The sequence below is a fragment of the Harpia harpyja genome, chromosome 9, assembly GCF_026419915.1.
Source record: "Harpia harpyja isolate bHarHar1 chromosome 9, bHarHar1 primary haplotype, whole genome shotgun sequence".
Lineage (NCBI taxonomy): Eukaryota > Metazoa > Chordata > Aves > Accipitriformes > Accipitridae > Harpia > Harpia harpyja.
In genome coordinates, this window is record NC_068948.1 from 34,022,372 (window position 1) to 34,043,147 (window position 20,776).

The 20,776-nt window shown below is 40.9% G+C and overlaps 2 protein-coding genes across 4 annotated transcripts; both read right to left on the reverse strand.

Moving 5' to 3' along the window:
- Positions 1-2,832: 2,832 nt before the first annotated feature.
- On the reverse strand, positions 2,833-12,862 carry ANAPC7 (anaphase promoting complex subunit 7). Of its 3 annotated transcripts, XM_052797252.1 has the most exons (11): positions 12,653-12,862; positions 11,544-11,730; positions 10,919-11,038; positions 8,993-9,104; positions 8,599-8,752; positions 8,348-8,490; positions 7,964-8,081; positions 7,313-7,509; positions 5,789-6,013; positions 5,208-5,358; positions 2,833-4,179 (listed from the first exon to the last, which is right to left on the reverse strand). In XM_052797252.1, the coding sequence occupies exons 1-11, from the start codon at positions 12,751-12,753 to the stop codon at positions 3,990-3,992; spliced, it is 1,698 nt and encodes a 565-aa protein (XP_052653212.1). In that variant the 5' UTR covers positions 12,754-12,862; the 3' UTR covers positions 2,833-3,989. The 3 variants fall into 3 exon arrangements, with proteins under 3 accessions (XP_052653212.1, XP_052653214.1, XP_052653213.1); XM_052797253.1 differs by lacking the exon at positions 2,833-4,179 and having other exon boundaries at positions 5,260-5,374; XM_052797254.1 differs by lacking the exons at positions 10,919-11,038; positions 11,544-11,730; positions 12,653-12,862 and adding an exon at positions 9,235-10,503.
- Positions 12,863-13,976: 1,114 nt separating this feature from the next.
- Positions 13,977-19,344, reverse strand: ARPC3 (actin related protein 2/3 complex subunit 3). Its single transcript, XM_052796549.1, has 7 exons — positions 19,137-19,344; positions 17,881-17,980; positions 16,721-16,797; positions 16,369-16,437; positions 15,957-16,083; positions 15,309-15,403; positions 13,977-14,495 (listed from the first exon to the last, which is right to left on the reverse strand). Exons 1-7 carry the CDS (start codon positions 19,140-19,142, stop codon positions 14,433-14,435), a joined length of 537 nt encoding a protein of 178 aa, XP_052652509.1. The 5' UTR covers positions 19,143-19,344; the 3' UTR covers positions 13,977-14,432.
- Between the last annotated feature and the right edge of the window lie 1,432 nt (positions 19,345-20,776).

Here is a 20,776-nt window from a genome sequence, read left to right on the forward strand (position 1 = left end):
CCTGGCAGTACAGGAACATAACGGGTAGGGTAATCATTTTTTAGACCCACACCAGATCCTCTCAGTGAAGAAACTACAGCAAAATCAACTGCAATGTACTTGTGTTTTTCTGGGTACTACATAAAGTTTTATCAATGTACTGATGGGCAGTACTGAATACACATTACCTAGATAGAATATGCTACTTTAAGCCCTGTCTAAGGCTATTTAGTTTGAAATCACAGGTTTATACTGAGTTTAAGCCCACCTAAGGTCACTAAATTTAAGACCCCTGGAGACTGCACTGAATTAGATTTTTTTTTTTTAAGGATATTTGGCTAGATTGTATTTGCGTAACTTGAAATTACAGTGGCAGTCACAGCCTTTGAGATTTCCTTACAGCTGAGATCTAAGTGAGGAAATAAGGTTTGCTGAATAAGAAATACTCCCTGCTTCTGCCCTGGATGGATCAGTTTCCACATCACTGAGCTCCTGAAAAGCAAGGAGGGAAGAATCACCACACAAAAAAAAGGCCTAATGAGGAAGACAGTTATTGAATGAGGGGGGAAAAAAAAAAAAAAAGTCCTAGTTAATAAAAAAAATATCTCTATAATCAGCAGTAACAGAAAAGGAAAAAGCACCTCAGTTAGACAGAAAACATTTATATTGGCCAGCAGTCCTCAACTCAGTTCCTTCTACTATCTCTACTTCACAATTCTTGGATTCCCAAGATCTGAAAATCAGAATTAGAAATACTGCCAGTATTTCAGGTGTTATCAGCACGTTACAGAATAAAGTGTGAGCAAATCGCTTGCTACAGATTATTTAGATATTCCTAGCCACATCATGAAAGTGTGGTGCGTTTAGACTCCCGTAAATTAAGTCTTTCAGCCCTTACCCAAGTCTATGTAGGGTTTAAAGAAATTCTGTCCCTTTGCATCACTTGTGTGTCTTTCTTATCACAAAGTAGGAAAAAATTAAAACTTACTAACATCTGTGATTTAAATTCAAGGATTTCAAGCAACCATGGGCACTCTTATCTTTACCCAGCCCCAGAGACTAGCACTTACAGACACACCACCGCTGTACAATACGACTGGATGGCAACAGCTTTCTTGCCTCACCTACAAACTGCTTCACTTTGGGGAGCTTCCATCACGGATTTGACACAGTCTGAACTTCAGTTTCTGGCTTTATGATCTTTTCTTCTAAGGTGCACAGCACATGATTAAGGGATGGAAGGAGGTCAGCTGCTTATTATGGGCTAATTGTTATATTCCCTGAACTAGAATGCCAGTAACTGAGAGTACAAGATCTCAGCAAAACCAGAGATCACATTCTGAAATTAGAGCTCTAATGAAGACTCATTAATAGGCAAGAAGAATCCCTCTAGAATTCTGAAGCTTGTGCTAAATTTATCTATATAATCTCAAATGCACTCGACATGTATGGCTTCTTAAAGTTCCTCACTTGCTTACTGTACAAATATTAGCAAAGACTATACACAAGTTCTATAACCCCAATACATCAGGTACTTACAGAGGGATTATTTGTAGGATCTAACTGAACCTTTCACTTTCAATAAGGAGCCAAGTTCTCAGAAAAACAAAGCAGCGAGGAAACAACTCTATTTTGACAGCTACCTTTAGGTGTTCTTAAGTATACCTGGACTTCGTTTGCTAAAGCCGCACGTAAGCGCTAGTGTTTTCTTTACAGCACACTCATCTTGAAGTAGTTTTAGTTTCCCTTCTGTTCTAAAAGGAAAGATTATCAGATTATCTACAAATATCTATAGAATGGTTTTAGTAAAACTGTGGTTCTCCGATTTCCTATTCGATGTAAATGTTTCAGAGAAATGCATAAGGCCAGTGGTTTTCATCTGCGATTAACGACCCATTTAAAGGACTCATTAGAATAAAATGCCTGAGCAGCTTGCAAAATATACATCACATACCTCACTCACTTCTCTCATCAAAATTAAATGTGTCCTTTCGTTAGTTTAATAACATCCAGAACTCCATTCTTTCATCCACAACAGAGGTTTGGAATACAACTAGAAAGCTAATGAAGCTACCCAACTTTCAGATGCAGAATACAAGCCGATGAATGCTTGAGTGTGAGGAGAAAACAAAGCAGTTTTTTTTACAAAAGAGATGCTTTGAATTTGCTTGTACATGTATATTTCCTTCTGTTCTGAAAGGCGTGCAATGAGCTGAAATCTATTCACTGCACCACACAGCAATGGTATAAACAGATTCTTCACAAGAGAAGAACAGGATCAGGCCTCTCATCCGCCAGAATGTAATTAACAAAATGTTTGCTCTTACTGAAATACAGCCACTTGGTGTATTTGTTTAATGAAAGAGCAGTAATAGCTTATGCCAATTCAATCACGAAGACAGCAGCTCATGCTTTTCTGTTCTTCCCATAAAGTCTTCAAATAACTGTAATTCAATTTGATATTTTGGAAAGTCTAAAGCCCACAAAATTCCAGAGAGAAGAGATACCCAGCTGTTTTCTTTTTTCAAATGGATAAACTATTAGACAACTCCTTTCTAAGATGTGACATACTGAAGTATTTCCAAAATAGACTATAATAGAAGTAATCTGCCTATTCTTTTTGTTGTGCATTTTTCTAATTGATATAATGCACATCACAGAAGGAAAGATATTCTACCCTTATCTGCATTATACATCTGCAACTAGGAGGAAGCTTGTTCTCCATGTCATGTATATGTATCAAATAGCCATTTTTCCTCCAACTGATACTCAAAACTATTTTTTAGCTTTGTAAAAAAAGTCTGTGTGCTGCAGCATACCTGTGGTAACAGAATAAATACAAAAGGAATCAAATTGCCAATATAAAAATGCATGTTTTAGTAAAAAGTAAGGAAATCAGAACTATAAGAAAAATAAGAGCAAGAAGTAATTCCTCCTCCCACACATCAAGCCCACAGAACTGAAACAGTTTCTAGATTACACAAAGAAGCTCACCCTTCAAAGACCGACGTTGAGAATTTGTACGTGAAGCAATGCAACTTTGCTTCAAAAGGTGAGGGAAAACACATGAATTCAAATATTACCTGACAAAAACATGAAGTGTATAAACATGGCAAAACCAAGACAATATGTGTATTTGAATAATTTAACATTTCTACAGCAATGCAAGTGAAAAGGCATGAATTGTTTTTATATCATTTTAAATGTCAGTGCTGTATAGAGAATGTGAAGTGCTTTGAGTCACCGCTGTAAAACCTTTTAGTAACATACTGAAATAAAACTAAACTGCATTTAAAAATAAATGTTCATGTACAGTCTTTAAGTGATTACAGGGTTTAGTAAGGATTGAGGAAATGACTGTAATTCTCCAACACTGGCTTAGTTCTGTACACAATGAAATCAGTCAGCTTACAAAAGCGTCCTGTAAGTCAAAGTTGCCTAGCGTACCAAACTTCTCCTTTACAGCACATGTAATGCCTTATAAACAAACAAATTAATTCAACAAACACAGCAAGAGAAAAGTGCTGCTTTCAGCCACACCCAAGCAACTCCTCCAGACTTCAACAGGAGCGTGAGCCCAAATGGTAGCATACAAACAAGAGAGGAAGACCTTTTCCACAAAGGAGTACAAACCACTGTATTTACAAATCGATCAAGCACACTTAGCCTTGGACAGAATTTAGACATTGTTTTCATCATAAACAGGCTTATTACACACTTCAGATTCTAATGTTTTTAGTTTTAGCAGGATTTTTTTGAAATGAAAGTTGCAAATAACCTCCAACACAGTTAGTCCCTTACACTTAATAAATAAGAAGCATCAAGAATCTTCATGGCATTGAGATGCATAGAACTATTAAATGGTTTCAGAGTCTATTTTTCAAAAAACAAAAAAAAGAAGAAGAAAAAAAAAAGTCCTTTGTTACTGCAAAAATCATAGTTTGTGTTTTTCAAAGAATGGCCCTAGTGGTATGTTCAAGTGCCAAAACAAGCAGCAGGATGAGAGGCCATTACTGCATGCCAAACCACTGTTCTTGATCTGCCCACTGAGCTGCTTCACTGTCACTGCCTTCCAAGTCCCCTTCTTCTCCACTTCCCTCCATATCATCCACATCTTCTTCCTGGGTTGCATCTGTTGGACTTTCCTCTTTTTCCATTTTCTGCATTCCTTCTAGTGACTTCTGATCATTTGGATCCAAGCTGAGGAAAATAAGAAAAAGAAAGCATTGTCCTAAAACTTTTTTTTTTTTCCTTATATTTGTGGGGGAAAGGGGAAAGGGGAAAGGGGAAAGGGGAAAGGGGAAAGGGGAAAGGGGAAAGGGGAAAGGGGAAAGGGGAAAGGGGAAAGGGGAAAGGGGAAAGGGGAAAGGGGAAAGGGGAAAGGGGAAAGGGGAAAGGGGAAAGGGGAAAGGGGAAAGGGGAAAGGGGAAAGGGGAAAGGGGAAGAAAAAACCTCATCTTGTTGTCTGCACTTCCTATTTAACATCATCAAGAAGTTCAATTTAGTAGATGATGCAACTTCACCTTAGGCTGACCATAACACTGAGTATTAAATCTTTATATAAAACACTTTTGATCCCCAAGAATGCAGTTATCTAAACATCACACTCATCCAGAAAACTTAGCTAACTCTTCCAGACAATACTAATTATAAAATAACATAAAAGCAGTAAAAATTTAAATTACTATGAATAAACATATTATATGCAAGCAAAAAACAGCTGACATTTAAGATACATAGGTTTATAGTGGACATAGTGTGCTAGATTTAAGGTAAGTTTAACTTGTTGAAATCAAAACATGCTAACATTTAACGTTGTAACACCCTAAAAATAACAGTTAGGTTACATTAAATTGAATCACACTATTTAAATTTACTTAATAGCTCATTGTTATATAGCACCTTCTAGTCTAAAAGAATGGATCTTAAGATGCATGACTATATAGTAACTGTAAATAAATCCATACCTTAATCTTTTCGCTAGTCAAGGAATCACATGCCTAGTGACATGTTTAGCATTCATGCAGTCCCTAAATTTTGCACTTCTCAGTTCAAAGCCTTATGAACAACAAATTCATTAACAGGACATCATTTGTATGTTTTTGTTTGTTTGAAAGGAGAATGATATAAAGCTACCTCTGATGCACATCCTAATCAATTAGTGGCTCAACTTTTTACTTAGTCTTGGTTCTTATTAATATACTGCAATCTCAGAGTCTCTGCTTTACCTTAGGGCAATACTGTACTGGTCCATTGCTTCCTGATACTCATTGACAGCTACAAGAAAGTCTCCCAGTATTCGGTGCAGAACACAATCACTCTGATTAGCCAGTGCATTCCTCAGCAAAGCAATTCCATCTTCATACTTTTGTTCTCTACCTGTTTATATGCAAAACTACAGTTTTAATTAATAGTTTAGATAAATCTCTAAGAAGTCAGAGTGTACACAAAGAGCTATCACAACACAAGGCTATTTCTTCCTTCAGAACTGTCAGCATGGGGGATAGTAGTGATGTACTTTTTGCAAGATGAACTCTGAATGATGGCTTTTTATTGCAACAACCACTACACTCACAATTACATATACTTTGAAGTCAAAACATTTTGTCTGCAATTGTTTTAAGTGCTGGTGTAATATCAGTTGCTAGATGCAATTAATTCCCATGATTCTTCCTTCAGGACAAAACTGATAAATCCCTGGGCTGTAACATCACTATTACATTCTTCACATCAATGAGGCTGCAGAACACTCTTCCATGTAAAACAGTATGCTTTAAATAAGTCGACATGGGAGAAAAAAGGAACTTACTAAGAAGTTCTGCTTTCTTTACCACGGCTTTAATGTAATCAGGTCTTTGCGTTAGCGCTTTGTCCAATAATGTTTTTGCTTTTTCCTGTGTGACTGGGTCTTCGAGACAGACTGTCGCTAATAGAGTGAGTGTCTGTGCATTTGCTCCCAGAGTTTTATACACATTATTTGCCATAACCATAGCTTCACGGATGCTGTTGGATGCTAGGTAACATTCGATGAGACCTGATGATATAAAAAGGAAAACACTTCAGTTTTTGAGTTAGCACTACAGACACTCACCCCTCCTCAATTAATTGCACTTAGTAGCACTCAGACTCCAAACACCTGACACTCCAATAAGCAAATACAAATCGCAATTGAGAAAGTGACTCTATACCCAACATTTTTTTAAAGTACAAAGATGTCAAAGAAACATGCAGATAGGGAAATTTGGACACAAATATTAAAATGGCACAGAGCTCTACAGGGAACCTAAGACAAAGGGAGATGGATGACCATCTCCCAGGACCAACATCTGACAAAAGACTAAGTTGTGACACATTAACACAATTCTTCCTTAATTGCAAGAGAAGTAAAACTATTCAAGCAAATATAAAACTGCATTACAGTACTTCTAAATGCATGCCTTTCACTTTAGCAGGGAATCTACAGCACAGTGCCCACCACAAAGTACAATATATGGAACTGGAGAGGCCAGGAGAATCAGATTAGCACTCTCCATTTTGAATAAATGAAAAAAAAAAAAAAAAAAAACCCTCAAAATTTCACTGCTAAATATTACAGCACAACCAGTTTGCTTTTACTTAACCAATAATTGCACAGAAGACAGACAAGTACCACTGAAAAAAAATCTGAGAACCAGGAAATCCTAAGAGAATAGACACTAGAATGCATCACCATATTACAAACTGGTGCAAGGTTTAACACCTCTCACAATGCTTTTGTATATTTTCATAAGCCTACATTTTAACATATCCATTCTACAGATAATTGACTTCATCACTTTTATTTATGGGGAGGTACTAAAAAAAAACCAACAAAAAAAACCCTAAGTATATCTAATCTAAGATTTTTGTCCAATTCCAGTACTGAAATATGAATACTTCACCTGGACTCTTCATGACTCACTATTTACTTGAAGCTGCTGCCAAGATCAACAAGATTTAAATACACATGACAAAGGTATGACAAAATGACGCCCCCAGTGGAACTAACCATACAGTTAATGTCATCATCCAAAAGTGATCTGCTCAAAACACCCAAGTCTGTTTATATAGAGATTAAACAAAACAAAAAACAACAAAAAACGTCCTTTTTGAAAATCATTCTTACAAATACATGCATTCTCTAGTATCCCTCATGTGACCACTTCTACCAGAGCTTTACAGGTTTTCACGTAATAGTAATTTATTTACTAGAAAGTCAGCAGGAGAAAAGAACTCCTGCCTAACCATCACCATCATGACACCAACTTTCACACAAACCCAGCACTGTACATGCGAGTAGCTTAACTTCACTCACCTTCATAGCAATCCAGCCTGCAAGGCGCAAGGCGTATTGCTTCACGAAAGTGTATAATTGCTTCTTGTACTCGGCCCATATTCCTAAGAGCAGCTCCTTTCAGCAGGAGAGCTTGAACACTGTTACTATTAAGCTGGATAGCTTTGGCTCCTAAATATAAGGCACGAGAGTATCGTTTACTGTAGAAACTGTGACACCTATGGAAAGACAAGAGGGATTGTAAACATGTACTGCCTGTGGTGCCTGTGCACATTCATAGAGGTTTAAAAGCAGAAGAAAAAAAAAAAAAGTAAAAAAAAAAAGAAATTACAGGCAACTGTTGAACTTCTTGCATTTGAAGTTAAGAATTTATGTTCAAGAAAAAAAAACTCTTCAGGAGTTTAAAAAAAAAAGCAGTATGAAGATTAACTTTTACAGCTATTTAATATATCATTGTTATTGCAGAGGTGTGGTAACTCTAGTAGGTTTAAACATACAGAAAACAACCAAAATAGATATTTATGGATAGCTAATTGAAGTTACCCCAAGGACAGAATAGATAGGATATAAAAGCAGCTTCTGAACAAAAAAGCCAAATCCACTGTATCAACTGTAATCCACCGCATGGAGCAAATCAAGAGCTAAGGTAAGAAAGGAAAGAAAACAACTTACCCAGATACCACCCAGGGTTCCGCATGTTGATCAGAAATATTGAAGAGACGGCAGCCCAAGTTCTCCACATCCTCTAGTCGACCTTCACGTGCCAATAAATAACCATATACATCCATTCCTAAAGTTTGAAGATCAATCATCAAGAAATGGAAAGCTCATTCTCAACAAGAAAAAAACAAAAACAAAACCACAAACACCTACTTTACACTGTGCAACTACCAGTAACTGTTCAAGATACACAGCTTCTGAATGTAAATTCTAAATTGAAAGCCGGGTACAACAACATACAACATTCCACTGCATGCTTGACTGTATGCAGCTGCTACTCTAATGTTACTCATCACATCATTACACTAGGTAAACTTTCTTTTAGGATTTACTCACCTTTTATTAGGTAAGGATCCAACATTTGTGCTTGTTCAAATTTTAGAATAGAGTTTTTATTATCTCCAGCTCTGAAATACAGGTCTGCTAAGCTCCCCAGTAAGTCTACATTATCCCTCAGCAATGACTTTTTCTCTAAAGAGCTTTAAGAGGAAAAAAAATGCCTGTTATTTATATAATGCCATTTTAAGTATAATTATATATAAATATTAATATATTATTTGATTACATCATGCTCTTTGAACTCTTACCAAATGGTGTTTATTGCTCTTGTATTATCTCCAGTATGGACAAAAGCATATGCCTTGATCCACACGGAAAGCCAATCCAAGTTAGGAATACTCTGAATTACGTTGATTGTCATGGAGGCCACTTCTGCACCTTTCACCGACAGCGAGAGCAAGCCTATTCAGAATGGTATATATATCAATTTCAGCCACCGTAAACTGCTATTAATACAAATTAATTGTCTGAAGACAAGAAACTCCATCCTTTGACAAGCATAAACAAGGAACTTGTTACAATGCTTTTGCATAATGTAGGCATTACATATTACATGCAAATGCAAGACAGTTACCTAGTCCCAGGCATAATTCAAATTATAATACTGTTTAATACTGAAATACCAAGTGTGCAGACACCTACCTAGTATGGCATCAAGTGCTAAAGGGCACTGCCTTAGTACTTCTTTGTAGCTCGTAACAGATGAGCGTTCTTGACCTGCTTTCTTGTATAGATTGGCCAACATCATATTGATCTACAAGCAATAGAAATGTTGGTAGAGTCAAGTATAAGAAAGGAGAAATCCTCACTAAGAAAAGGTCACAACTTTGTCTTCAAGCATGCCTGCCTCCCTCCCTCCTGTTCTGGGAAGGAGATAAAATTACCTGCTCTTCTTCCGAGAACACTGTAGTACCATATAGTATAAAATTAAAACTGTTGCTCCTTGCTGAGTCCAAAGATAAAAGTTACATTCTTTTGTATTTGCATAGTGCATCTTGAAATCTCACTGTTTTGCATACAAGAAGTCAAAAGATGGGCAAGCGTTTATATAGGATGCCAAGAGGGACCTGTATATCCATTACATTAGCCTTCTTTCAGTTGATCTCTCCATATCAATGGAAGTCTTTGAGAGAATTAGCTTAGGAAGGCAGAGAAAGTTTCTATTTAGCTTCTGAATGAAGTCACAATTGATAAAAGAACAGAAATTATTTGAGCTCTACACAACAAAAGCAGCTGGTTTCTGCTACAATACTTTATTTTATTAGTGTGTATAGGTAAAAAGTTTGCTATTCTCAATCTTTTCTTCTTTTTCTGTTCCATAAGTTGGTCTTTAAACAGAACACTTTGACGTTACTAGAGTCTAAGCCACATACACTGTTAGCACACTACAGGAATACTGTTAACATGAAACATAGTTGATTGACCTGATGTGCTCATTAATCTTTTAAGCCCTTATGACATAACAAAGCCAGCAAGCAAAGACTCAACGTATTTGACACTGCAGACCACAATGGGATCTAAATATTTAACATTATCTAAACTGTTACTAAAAAGGATGAAAAGATTTTAAAAGATGGAGCACTGGCATTCCTTCTACTTGCCGAAGTCTTCAGCCGTTCAAGGATCTCACATTGCTCAAACTATACAATAAGACATGAAGTGCCATTCCATACACATTCTGAGTTCAAGAGTATATTAAAACACTTGCTCAGTTTGAGCAATCACAATTTAGCAAGTTATGTTGACTGGCTAATAGTGAAGACACCACAGAACAGTCAACCTTGTGAGACAACTAGGCTACAAGTCTCCCCTTCAGCTTGAGCAGGTGACAGCGTGCCTTTCCTGTCCAGTGATACATAGCTCTTCCACAGAGACTAGGACTCCACTTTGTGGTTACAGCCAGGCAAAGTACATTAATTTAAACAACTGCTTTGGCTCTTGCATTCACATGTTTGACTCAGAACTGCAGAGGATTATTCAGTCAGGTGTCTGGCAATTGCTTACTAACTTGCAGTAACTCAGCTGTTTGCAATCACATACATTTTTCTCCTGGTAGATGCTTTTGTTTAGAACAGCCATTATTCTTTGCCCCACGAAAACTATTCATGATAACATGCAAAGAAGAACTATCAAATGGATGATACAGATTTCAAGCCTTATGTATGGATATACAAATACTTTGCAAACTTCTAGAATAAAAAAAAAAAAAGTGTTTCTACATCCTTGTACAAAAGCAAAATCCTGTACCGTCTGTGTGCAGTACTAAAGAGTTAACCAAGTAATTCACACGAATTAATAGAGGCACAGAAACATTTAACTCTTTTCAGTGTTTCTGAATTCTTTCTAACAGAGAGAATAAAAAATTTGTCTGATTTTAAAGAAAAAAGGCCAAATAAACTAAACTAATTTAAACATTAGGAAGCGTTTCCAAACAACATTTAACAAAAGCAAATACGAAGATGCAATGCCATTATACCTATAGGCTACATTCATTTTTGACCAGATGCTGGCCTACAGATTCAAGATAGACTGACCAAGGACTTGTGACGAACGTCTGCCAGAACTAACCTTTGGGGTCCTCTGTCTGGAAGGAATCCCATCAAGAATAGCAATGGCATCTTTATCTTGCTTCAGCATTGTGTAACATTCAGCCATTTTGTATTTCACTTCAATTTCTGATGGTAAACACTGAAAAAAAATATTTAAGTACAATGTTGGTTTAGTCAGGTAAAAAATTTGAATAAGGTTTCTTCATTAAACACTTACACTATGTTAAAAAAAATCTAGTGCAAGAAAGTTAACAACGCAACCTACTGCTAACTCTCATGCTCCTGTCTTCAAATGAAAAGCATGAACTACACATATGGAAAAATCTCATGTTCGAGAACATATTAAGTTTTGCATTAGAAAAAACCACACTGATATTTTCAAAACAAATTAGCCTTAAATGTCAGGTTTATTTGACATGATAAATCCACAATCTAAGGTATTTAAAAGACATGTAGATATGTTGCTTAGGGACATGGTTTAGTGGTGGACTTTGGTAGTGTTAGGTTAAAGGGTTGGACTTGATGATCTTAAGGTCTTTTCCAACCTAAATGATTCTATGATTCTATGAATATTGAGTCAGCAACATTAATTGTAAGGGGCAACGTGATCACTTTATGCAGCACATTAGTCAATTTTTAAATACCTGGCTTTGGGGAGTTGATGCAGCATTCCCAGTAGAAGGTCTTACTTTTGAAGTTTTACTTAATGCTTTTTTCTGCTGCAAGGCCATTGTATACTTACTTACAGCATTTCTATATTCTTTATCATGGAAGAGAGAGTCTGCATGGTATACAAGGAGCTGGTATTTCTGAGATGGTGAAAACAGTTCCCTAGAAGAAATGCAAACAGAAATGCTGACATCAGCTAACTGCATAAGAACGAAAGCCTTACAGATCCAAAGTATTTGTAGCTTTTGTTTGCCTGGGTTCAACTTCCAGTTGCTGCTGCTGCTTCGTTACTACACTGGAAGGGCCCTTGGGTAACAGGTACTACCTCCTCACAAAGGGATTATCTCACCCATTTCTTTTATCTGCATACAAACAAATGTAATAGCCACTCCTGACAGCTCGTCAGTAACAACATCTTATGTTTAGCTGCTTGGCCACTGCTTTCCATAATGGAGCAGCCCCCATCCTCCCCATAACAAACCACAAGTTGTCAATGTCCATTAAAGGACATTTCGTTTGAATGGACTCAAGCTTACAAGGCAACCCAGCTCATTATACAGCTATCCTGGTCCTAATCCACACATTCCTACATTTTACAAACCGCCTTTATAACACTTCCAGTATGTTTGCAGAAGTGTTGAAGAGCTAAGGGTTTCAGAAAGGGATTTTGGCTTCAATTAGTATGTCAAAACCCATCCAAAATGTAAAACAACGCCTTACAGCAAAGTCCTGAAAAATAAAGGGAATCACTTCGAGTCGGGGGAATAGCCCTGACCTACACAGGGCACCCCTAGAAGGAGAAAATCGCTCCACCTCTCCCAAGACGCTCATGTTGTACCGTGTACCCCGAAGGGTACGGGCTGCGCTGCTCATGCTGAACCCCGGACAAAGGCGGACTGACAGGGCAGGGGACAGGAGCCCGGGGCCCGCACCGCAAAGCCCAGCAGGAGGGACAGCTCTAAAAGCGAGCCCCCTTCCTTCCCCCCCGCCACCCTGCGAGGTCCCGCCTGAGCTCTCCCTCAGCACCACCGGTCCTGTCAGCCCGCAGCTAGCCGGCGCGCCCTCTCCCGGGAGGGCCACTCACGGGTTATTGCCGCTCATCGTGAGGAGAAGCCCGCTGAGGAGCCGCACGTTAGAGTGCAGCCCGGCGGACGCCATCTCTCGTACGTGCTCCACCACACTCATACCGGCGGCGGAAAACCGCGGAGCCGAAGGAACAGACGGCAAAGAAGCAGACAACGCCGCCGCCCGCCGGCACTCCAAAATGGCGCCACCGGTGGGTCCTCGCGCGCCGCCGCCTGCAGGCGCCCGCGACACTGCCTTCATGGCGGACGAGCGGTCCGACAGGCGTGAGGAAGGGCAGCCCGGGACGGTGCGAGCCGCGCCAGGCCCCCGGCAGCCCCGCGCCTGCGCAGCGTCGGGGCTGGGGAGGCGTTGTTGACCGCTGAGGGAGCAGCGGGGCGTTAGGAGTCAGCAGCGTTTTACACAGGGTTGGAGCAGTCCCTTCGGGGCTCAGTGTCGTTTTATGGAAGAGACGCACTCCCTGTGTCTGCACAGCACTTGAGTCTGGTCCTTTTTTTCCTGAGACTTTATTATCTGCTGGCTGCGGCAGCTAAATGTGACAGGTATCGGAGATAACGAAGCTCCTGCCTATACAAGTAGGTGATTGCGGAGAAAGACCCTTCAAAACGTAGATTTCTTCTGGGCCACAATGAGGGGAAACGCCTCACTAGGGCTGCCGTTAACTACAAGGCATAGACTGAAAGGAGAGCTGAATCTTTTTTTTTTGTTTTCCCCTTTATTACAAAAAGAATGCAAAACATGGCTATCCTTCTATTACTACTAGTACAAATCAAATCGGTGGGAGCTTTCAGTTTGAACATGCCATCACTACTGCCTGCAGAGGAATACACCTCTCAAAAGCCAAGCACGCCAAGCAGCAAAACATTACTAGCACTGGACTTCAGTAACAGAACTCTGTTGGTGCTTTGTGGTGACAGCAAAACAAGCATTGCCACGAAGGAAACAGACAATTCGGAATAAATGGAACTTGGATTTGCAGGTCTTCAAGAAGTCATCTGACTGATCAAAACAGTCACAGCATCGTGCGATGGTTGTGTTTGACTGAATCTGCCATCACAAAGGCAGCCTCAGACTAAGCTGTACGTAATCTGCCTGCATTACCCTTTGAAGGCATTTTAGTACAATGGAGCGCTGCTCTGCAAAGGCAGACCTGCTGAATAACCAGGTACGTTGCCGCAAACTACAGCTCCTGTATTAATCCCGTCTTCAGTGGGAATGATTCACTTCCTGCTGGTTACTATTACACAATAATGATGGTCTTTTCACAAAAAAAGTATCTCTGATTTGTTTGAAGGCTATCCATAAGACATAAAGTAGTTACCACATTAATTACAAGCTAAGTTTATTGAAAACAAGGTAAAAATCACTGCACTTGACAACACAGCGTGAGAGGTATGTTTTCCGTGGACATACGATGCTGAGACTCTAGCCAGTAGAGCAATTACACAGCTCCCCCTACCCCACAGGTAAGCCCATTTCTTCTCTTAAATACAAGCCCTGTTTTAAATGCTAGCTGTAGCCACTGATAATAAAGCAGCTTGCATCTGAAACAGCATGTTAGAAATCACTTATTAAGCACCAGCTTAATAATATTTGCTTACACTACTCAAATTATCTTTTTGCTCTCCCTCCCTCTATCCCTCATTGACTGGTTTGTTTGTTTGGGTTTTTTTCTTCATAAACACTTAATTCTTTCTTGGTACAAAATGTATCCAAAACAAAGGCAAAATACTTAAACACCTTGCTGTGGAAATGCTTAATGTTGCTGCTACTTTGCCTCTTCACTGCCCAGGACCTGACAGACTCTTGTTCATGAACTGTCTCTTCACAAAGCAGATCCACCACTGCAGAAGGAAGTACGAAGTCAGAAAATACGCAAAAGCGGTTTCCATGCAATAAACCAAATAGTGACTTCAAAGTATTCAACCTCTGACAAATAACAAGTGTCAAGGCTCCAGTTTTGCACATACAGTTTTCCACACTGGTTTCTACTGGAATTTAGGTGAACAAGAGGACAGGAGTGGACCCAATGAATTTATAATATAGGACTTTGAATTAAAGCGGGACATTCTACCTTCTCTTATTTCTATTATTTTATTTTTACTGCTTATTCCAGTATAATTATAAACAAGGGATGCATCAGAAAGCTATGCCTTTGAAACTAAATTAGCCTAAGTAATTTCAATACTAAATGCAGTCACATTTGCACATGAAACATATGAACAGTCAGGAGGCAATTCATTCATTGATTAGCTATTTTTGTTAATCTGGGTATGAGGCAAAATGGTCTACTTCAAAGAAGCTATCAAATCAGAACCTCCTGGGAAGATAAACAGCGTCTCTCATGCCTGTGAATTTCCATTTGAAAACCCAGGCAACAGCAGATGTGCAATACTTTGAAGAGCTGAACCAGACACCACTTATTACTGTCCTGCTTTTTAAAGTAACCCAAATTGGCATTCGCTGTCTTACCACATTACAGATTAAATTTATTGATAACTTGCAGCCTGCTATTTCACTAGCCATGTAAAACCAGTGAAGCTTGCGCCGACGTTACCCACACCTCATCTCACTTCTCCTCTCACATATTTCTGAAAAAACCCACCTCTCATTTAAAGCCTCTCATTAAATCTGTGATGATCGCACTAAACCCTTACCTTACTAGGCTTGTCACTTTGAGGATCAAATACTTTTTCACAAAGGCGAAGACCGGTTTCTTGCCTCAGCTGCTGCAGGTAGGCCCTCATCACCTCTGAAACACAGCACAGGAAAAACCAGCATAAACTGAGGCAGCACCAAGTCAAACTGAATTTAACAGGAAAGCATCAGATATCACTGCTGAAAGCAGAAAGTGAGTTTTCACATCTGCAGGTATTTGTTGGCTGGCTGTAAATTGTTGCTTTGCTCAATTTACAGCCATACTTGGGATTTTTATGCTATTTGTACCAGTAAAAAGGATCATCTGAACTGTTTTCTTCTCTCAGTTACCTTTGCTCATTATTGTGGGCTTCCCATTCTGCCAGTGCGGCAGTTGGCTTGGGCCCCATTACAGGGTTTATCTAGTGATTATGTTGATGCAAAAGGCAGACTCAGACTCCTATTAATTTGTTTTGTTGGATCTGTGGATCCAGGGGAATCACTGGGCCTCCGATGCCAGAAAATCCAGCTTCTGCTGCCCTCAGAAGACAGAACTGCAGATTTAGAAGATTCAGTTTTAACAGTAGTTTTTCTAGTTGCAGTCACAAAAAAGCAGCTAGTAAAGAATGAGCCCAAGGAAGCCTTCAGAGGTCCTGGATTAGCCTTACCTTCCTCCTGCTTGTTGGCAGGTTTGGCATAAATGGCATTAAGCGGAAAGCCAGGCTCCCCAGGAATTGGGAAGTTAGTGATTCCTAGTGTGTACATTTCTTTCTCTCCTTGGCCTTTGGAGTTACACTGCAAGAACCAGGCAAACAATGGATTAACAGTTATAAACAAAACCTGATGAGCATTAAACTCAAATATTTTACCATCTGTAACACATAAAAACCCATCAAGAATAGCAACACTGCGTCTCTTTGGAGATCCACAGCCTTGGAGTATCTGTGGCTCTGACAACTAAGACTGGGGTGAACAGGGTTATTTGTGCCACTGGGAGGAGAATATCAGCAAATCCTTTCCTGAGTACAATCCCCAGAACAGACTGAGTGTCCCTCCTGCACAGAAATTTACTTTTCTTACCTTTTGCAGCTTTTTCAAGCACTCAGAAATGTAGAGGGTTACGTAGATCAGCGTTCTGTCAGCCTCATTCTGCAAAACAAGAGCAAGCACAGAGCCCAGCCACTCTTAGATTAAAGGAGACTTTATGGAACTGATAAAAGTTTGAAAGAGGAAAAAGTTCAAGACATTTTGGCCTGTAATTTCCCCAGGAGAGAGGGACTTGCAATTCATGACATTTACCCAACTTTAAAAATTAAGTGGGAGGAAGAGGAGTTTTTGTTATCTAGCAGAATTACTTCATTGAAAATAAATGTATATTAACAGCACCAACCCTCCAAAAAACTACTATATGCACAGTATCTCAAAAAATTACCTTAATTTCATAATTTTTGAAGAAAACATTAGCTTTGAAGTAGTAGATGGCTTCATCTATAATATCTGTGTCCTTAGCTAACAAAAAAGAAATACAGAGTTAAACAGTGCACCATTACGCTACATTTGGTCATAACTTTTACTCACTGAAATACATAAATAAGGATTATTGCAAAGGCAAAACCTTGGCATTTACAAAAAGCAGACGACAACACTACATAACAGAAAACAGTTGTTGCTGTGTGAAACACTGGTGAGCTCAGACCGTAATATTTAAGCTTCCTACTCTTAGCAGGAGCTTTAACTCCCTTCTTCTCCTCCCCCATGATTTCTCACTTCACAAACGGCAGCAATTCAGCAGTTCCCCACTTTTCTACCAGTTGAGTAACTCACCAGAGTTTTAACAGCATAAAAGTCTTCTCAGGACACAAAAATGTTTTTGGAGAAAGGACAACACCACAATCAGACAAACTTCTTTATCCGCTTCAATAAGAAGGAAGGGTGAGCAGAACACACACTGGCAAGCTTAGTTGTGACTTTCACCTGCTTTCGCTACTATCCGAGACTGCTTAAATCCAGAAACATTTCCTTTCTCAAACCGAACTGCTACACTACCAGGGGACAACATGCCTGGGAAGTGCTACCTCACATGCTAAAGGGGAATCCGTACCAGCCTGCCTGTGGACCCTGTTGGGATACCCATAACTTCATTTCAATTTCTGAATCCCCGCACCCTAAAGTGCTGCCTGTCCTTCAGAGCAGCTGAGTGTCTTCAGCTGCAGACCCAAAGCCTAAGTTCTCTGTAGCTAAACCTCCACTTCCTCTGACAGCAGAGGGTTCACACCCCCACGTCCTCTGCAAAACCTACTGAAGAACACAGTGAGACACAGGAGGAAGCACGAGAACAGTAACTGTAGGCTTTAATTACTCAAACAACTGATTTAGCTGGAGCACGGTGCATATTTATCTGTGCATAATTACTTTCTACGATTTGCACAATTTAAGTATTTGAGAACTTTTTTCCTCCTCTATAAACTGCAAAGCACTCCACTTCCAGCCCGTGACTCCTCTCGTCACTCTTGCTAGGGCTGGCTTGGAGCAAACCGTGAGATGATGATGAGCTATATACAGGCAGGTTTTCAGAGATTATTATAAACTTACTTTCCCGAGGTGCTGGGCCTTTGAACTGGCTTCTGAGGGGTAACAGCGCCATGTTCCCAATTAGCTTTGTGTCAGAGTCCATTAAAGTTGAGTGGTAAGCCTACAGACAGGGGGGAAGGCTAGTTATTAATGCTACTGAAAACAGACCTCTCCGTGTCCAATCACGTGTCCCCCATGTCTTCATGAAATAGGAGTCAGTTGAGTTCGTTAGTGACGCTTCCAGCAATTTTTCCTTGCACAAACAATCGCTGTTTTCTAATTAGGACCAGATCACAGCGCCATTCTGATGAAGACCATGAAAGTATCATCACTGGCACCATTTACGGTCGCGGTGGTGGGAGACAGAATAAAATTGGTACAGCTGGTCTGCAGGTGTTGCTTCATCCCCAGGCTGCCTAACCCCATTCTGCACAGCACCAAGGGGGTAACAGCCCTGCTCTCTGGCCTAAGTTATGGGGTGCTGCATAGTTCACTGAAAGTTAGTTGGTCATTAAAAAAGATTATATTTTATTTCCATGTCTAGCTAATAATATTAGCTAATAATAAATAAAGCCAGGCTTAACACACCCACACACTCAAAAAAGGACCTTTCTGTGCACTCTAAAACTGGTCTAAAGGAAAAAAAGTAAATCTTTCTGCATATGATAGATTCTTCCTGGGAAACCGACTTTTAACAACTGATGAGTTTGCTTTTAGGCACTTTCCAAACATTCCCACTGTGCCGTGCCAGGCCACTGGGAATCCTTAACCTCCTCACAGCCGAGGTTTTGCAGGGTGGAAGAGGGGGATGCAAATGGAGGATGTGGGTGTGTGTGTGTAAAAAGCATCCCCTAACAGAAAAGCGATTTATTTCAACCAGAGGAAGGTGGTGTGAACAAAACCAGAACAAAGCACAGCTTTTACCACCCTCTCCCTCGCTGGAGCCGAGTGCTGCCACCCTCCCGGCTGCGGGCGGCTCCCCGGCAGGAGGAGGAAGAGGAAGAGGAGGGCGCTGGCCTTCCACCAGCCCCCCATTAATAGCAATTGCCTGCTCTCAGCAGGGCTCCCCACACTCTGCAGCCCCTATTTCTTCCCCCACGCAGCTGCCCGTGGCCGGACCCCGACAGCAGAGCCCTCTTCCCTCAGCCTAGGCTCGCCCCCCCACCCCCGCCTCCAAACCCCCGCCCCGGCCTGGCCCCTCTGCCCCAAGCCCTGCTGCCCTCTCTCCCCGCCATTAAGGGGCAGAGCCAAGCGCCGGCTGCGAAGCCCCCCCTCACCGGCATCTCGAAGGGCAGGCTGTAATTCGGCGGGGCCGGGCAGGAAGGGAGCAGAGAGAAGCTGGCAGCAAACCTTCCTCCTCTGCCTGCGCTGCAGGAAATGAGGCAGCAGAGGCGGTGCGAGGAGGGGAAGCCGGAGCGGAGGCCTGCGGCGTGCACCGCCCCGAGAGCGCTGCCAGCGCGGGCGAGGGCGTCTGGAAAGCGCGCTCAGATGGGGGCTTGTTTGCTCTTCCCCCCTTCTGCCTTTCCTGCGGCCGGCACTGCAGGTAACCCCTCCTTGGACCCTGCGTGCTGCCCTTTTGGGTGCCAGCCACCCTGACATCTTGCTTCCTCACTGGCAGAGGCGAGCTCCTGTCCCGGGCGAGGGTCAGCGCTTGACAAGAGCGTGGGTGGGGATGCTTTGCTCGCAGCCGGTTTTCTCTGCTGGGTGTTTGCAGCGGTCCTGGGCATCGCTTGCTCTGACGGAACACGCGAAGCGCGGCCGGCTGTGTGTCCAAAGGTGTTGCGTTTGGAGGGATGCAATATTTTAAGGTGTGCGCTCCTGTTAGTATCAAGCCACGACCTTTTGTGTGACCCAGCATGCTGAATTTGTCCCCTGCTAAATGACTTATGGCATGAGTCAGAGAGGAAAAATGAGGAGCTATGGAAGGTGAGTCAACATAATCTAACTGCAGGGCTGGGGTTTGTCCTTTTGTCGTGCCACAAGCATGACTCGTCCCAAGGATGCGCCAGTCTGGAGATGAGTTAAGCCACCAAAGTTTTCCCAATGTTTGCATGGTTTAATTCAGCCAGATCAGGTCCTGCCATGTGGGCATAAAGACTTGCCCCATCGTGAAGTTAACCTACACCATGACTATTAACACCCAAATATATACAGGGATTTTGGCCCCATGTTTTAAAGCTCTGAAGAGCTGATTTTTTTTCACCTCTTCATGGTGACCACAATGACTATCTTGAAACTGAGGTCTCAGCATTCACTAATTGCCTGGAGCTGGGAGTAAGGTTTTAGGAATGCCGAGTATCGCGAGACTTGTAGAGGTCATAAGGCTGGCAATTTTTGGAAACCTGGCTTTGAAAAACCCTTTTAATAGCTCTTGGGTGACATCTTATTACCCATTTTTTCTTTGTTCCCATTTAAAAGTTCCCACGTGATCCTCCCTGACCTCCACATATGGATTCTGGGGAGCCCTTTTCCTCTAGATGTGCAGGATTTGCTGGTCTGTTGAACCCCTCTGCCTCTTCTGCTTCTGCTTTGGAAAAAGCAGATCCTTACTTCAAAAATAAGCACCATATCAACAGTATGACAATTTAACCATTTATTTAAACAGACATGAAGAACAACCCTACTGACGAGTAAGAAAAAAAATTACACCTTCCTGACTAGAAGCAAGAAACTACAAAACTAAACAGTGCCAAGCTGCTATCATACCCCAGGTTTAGGTAACTGCAGTTGCCTCCAAGTATTCAATCCTTGATTTGGTTTCCATTAAGGGGTATCCTTGCACTCAGACATCAGCTAACTAAGCAAGCTGCTCCTACAAAATGACATCAATTGTTCTTATTCTACTGAAATATTTGGCTGCTCATATGTTCTGAGGATGGGGTTAATTTCTAATACATGAACTATGTATTATATATAG